Source organism: Camelina sativa, unplaced genomic scaffold, assembly GCF_000633955.1.
Source record: "Camelina sativa cultivar DH55 unplaced genomic scaffold, Cs unpScaffold05674, whole genome shotgun sequence".
Taxonomy (NCBI): Eukaryota; Viridiplantae; Streptophyta; class Magnoliopsida; order Brassicales; family Brassicaceae; genus Camelina; species Camelina sativa.
The window spans coordinates 1-548 of NW_010926759.1; the positions used below are offsets into that span (position 1 = coordinate 1).

Here is a 548-nt window from a genome sequence, read left to right on the forward strand (position 1 = left end):
ATAGGATTCTAGAAATTGACCAGACTATGGAGAAACCAAAAATGGAGGATATTGAGCGTATTGGCAACTGCAAGTATTGCAACAAGAAGGATGATGGCCCCACGTGTATTCATTGCGAGCTAGATGAACTATTCCAGGTTTGCTCTTTTTTGCTTCTGCACTTCTTATGTGAAGTTAAATCAATATTAATTTCACCATCACCATGTCCAGGAATACGAGGCTAGGCTATTTCGTTTTAACAAATCTCGTAGGGGATTAATGGAACTTGCAGCTGCTGAAGAGACAGTACATTTGCAGAAGAAGAGATCTGCCCTTAATCTTTTCTTTATTGGTTTGTCATCAAAGAATAAGGATTCAAATGCACCGCATGGTGACAATGAGGAGCCCACCAAAAGAAATGCTGGTGACGCTGTGTTCGTAAGTTACTTGATCTTTAAATTCATTACTGACAAGAAAGCATAACCACATTTATGTTTGGCCTTCTCTGTTTCCTCCTCTTTTCTTTAAAACGTTTTGAAATGTCAGATAATATGGTTTTGGAATGATCG

General features: G+C 38.5%; 1 protein-coding gene across 1 annotated transcript; it reads left to right on the top strand.

Annotated features, from left to right (window-relative positions):
• Window positions 1-6: 6 nt before the first annotated feature.
• Window positions 7-483, top strand: LOC104774799. The gene is made up of 2 exons (XM_010499244.1): window positions 7-137; window positions 211-483. Exons 1-2 carry the CDS (start codon window positions 27-29, stop codon window positions 460-462), a joined length of 363 nt encoding a protein of 120 aa, XP_010497546.1. The 5' UTR covers window positions 7-26; the 3' UTR covers window positions 463-483.
• The last annotated feature ends 65 nt before the right edge of the window (window positions 484-548 follow it).

Bases quoted from the DNA above. Each gene is read 5' to 3' on its own strand.
- LOC104774799 (XM_010499244.1), top strand. From the start codon at position 27: ATGGAGAAACCAAAAATGGAGGATATTGAGCGTATTGGCAACTGCAAG. The intron at 138-210 runs GTTTGCTCTTTT...CACCATGTCCAG, and splicing joins AGCTAGATGAACTATTCCAG to GAATACGAGGCTAGGCTATT.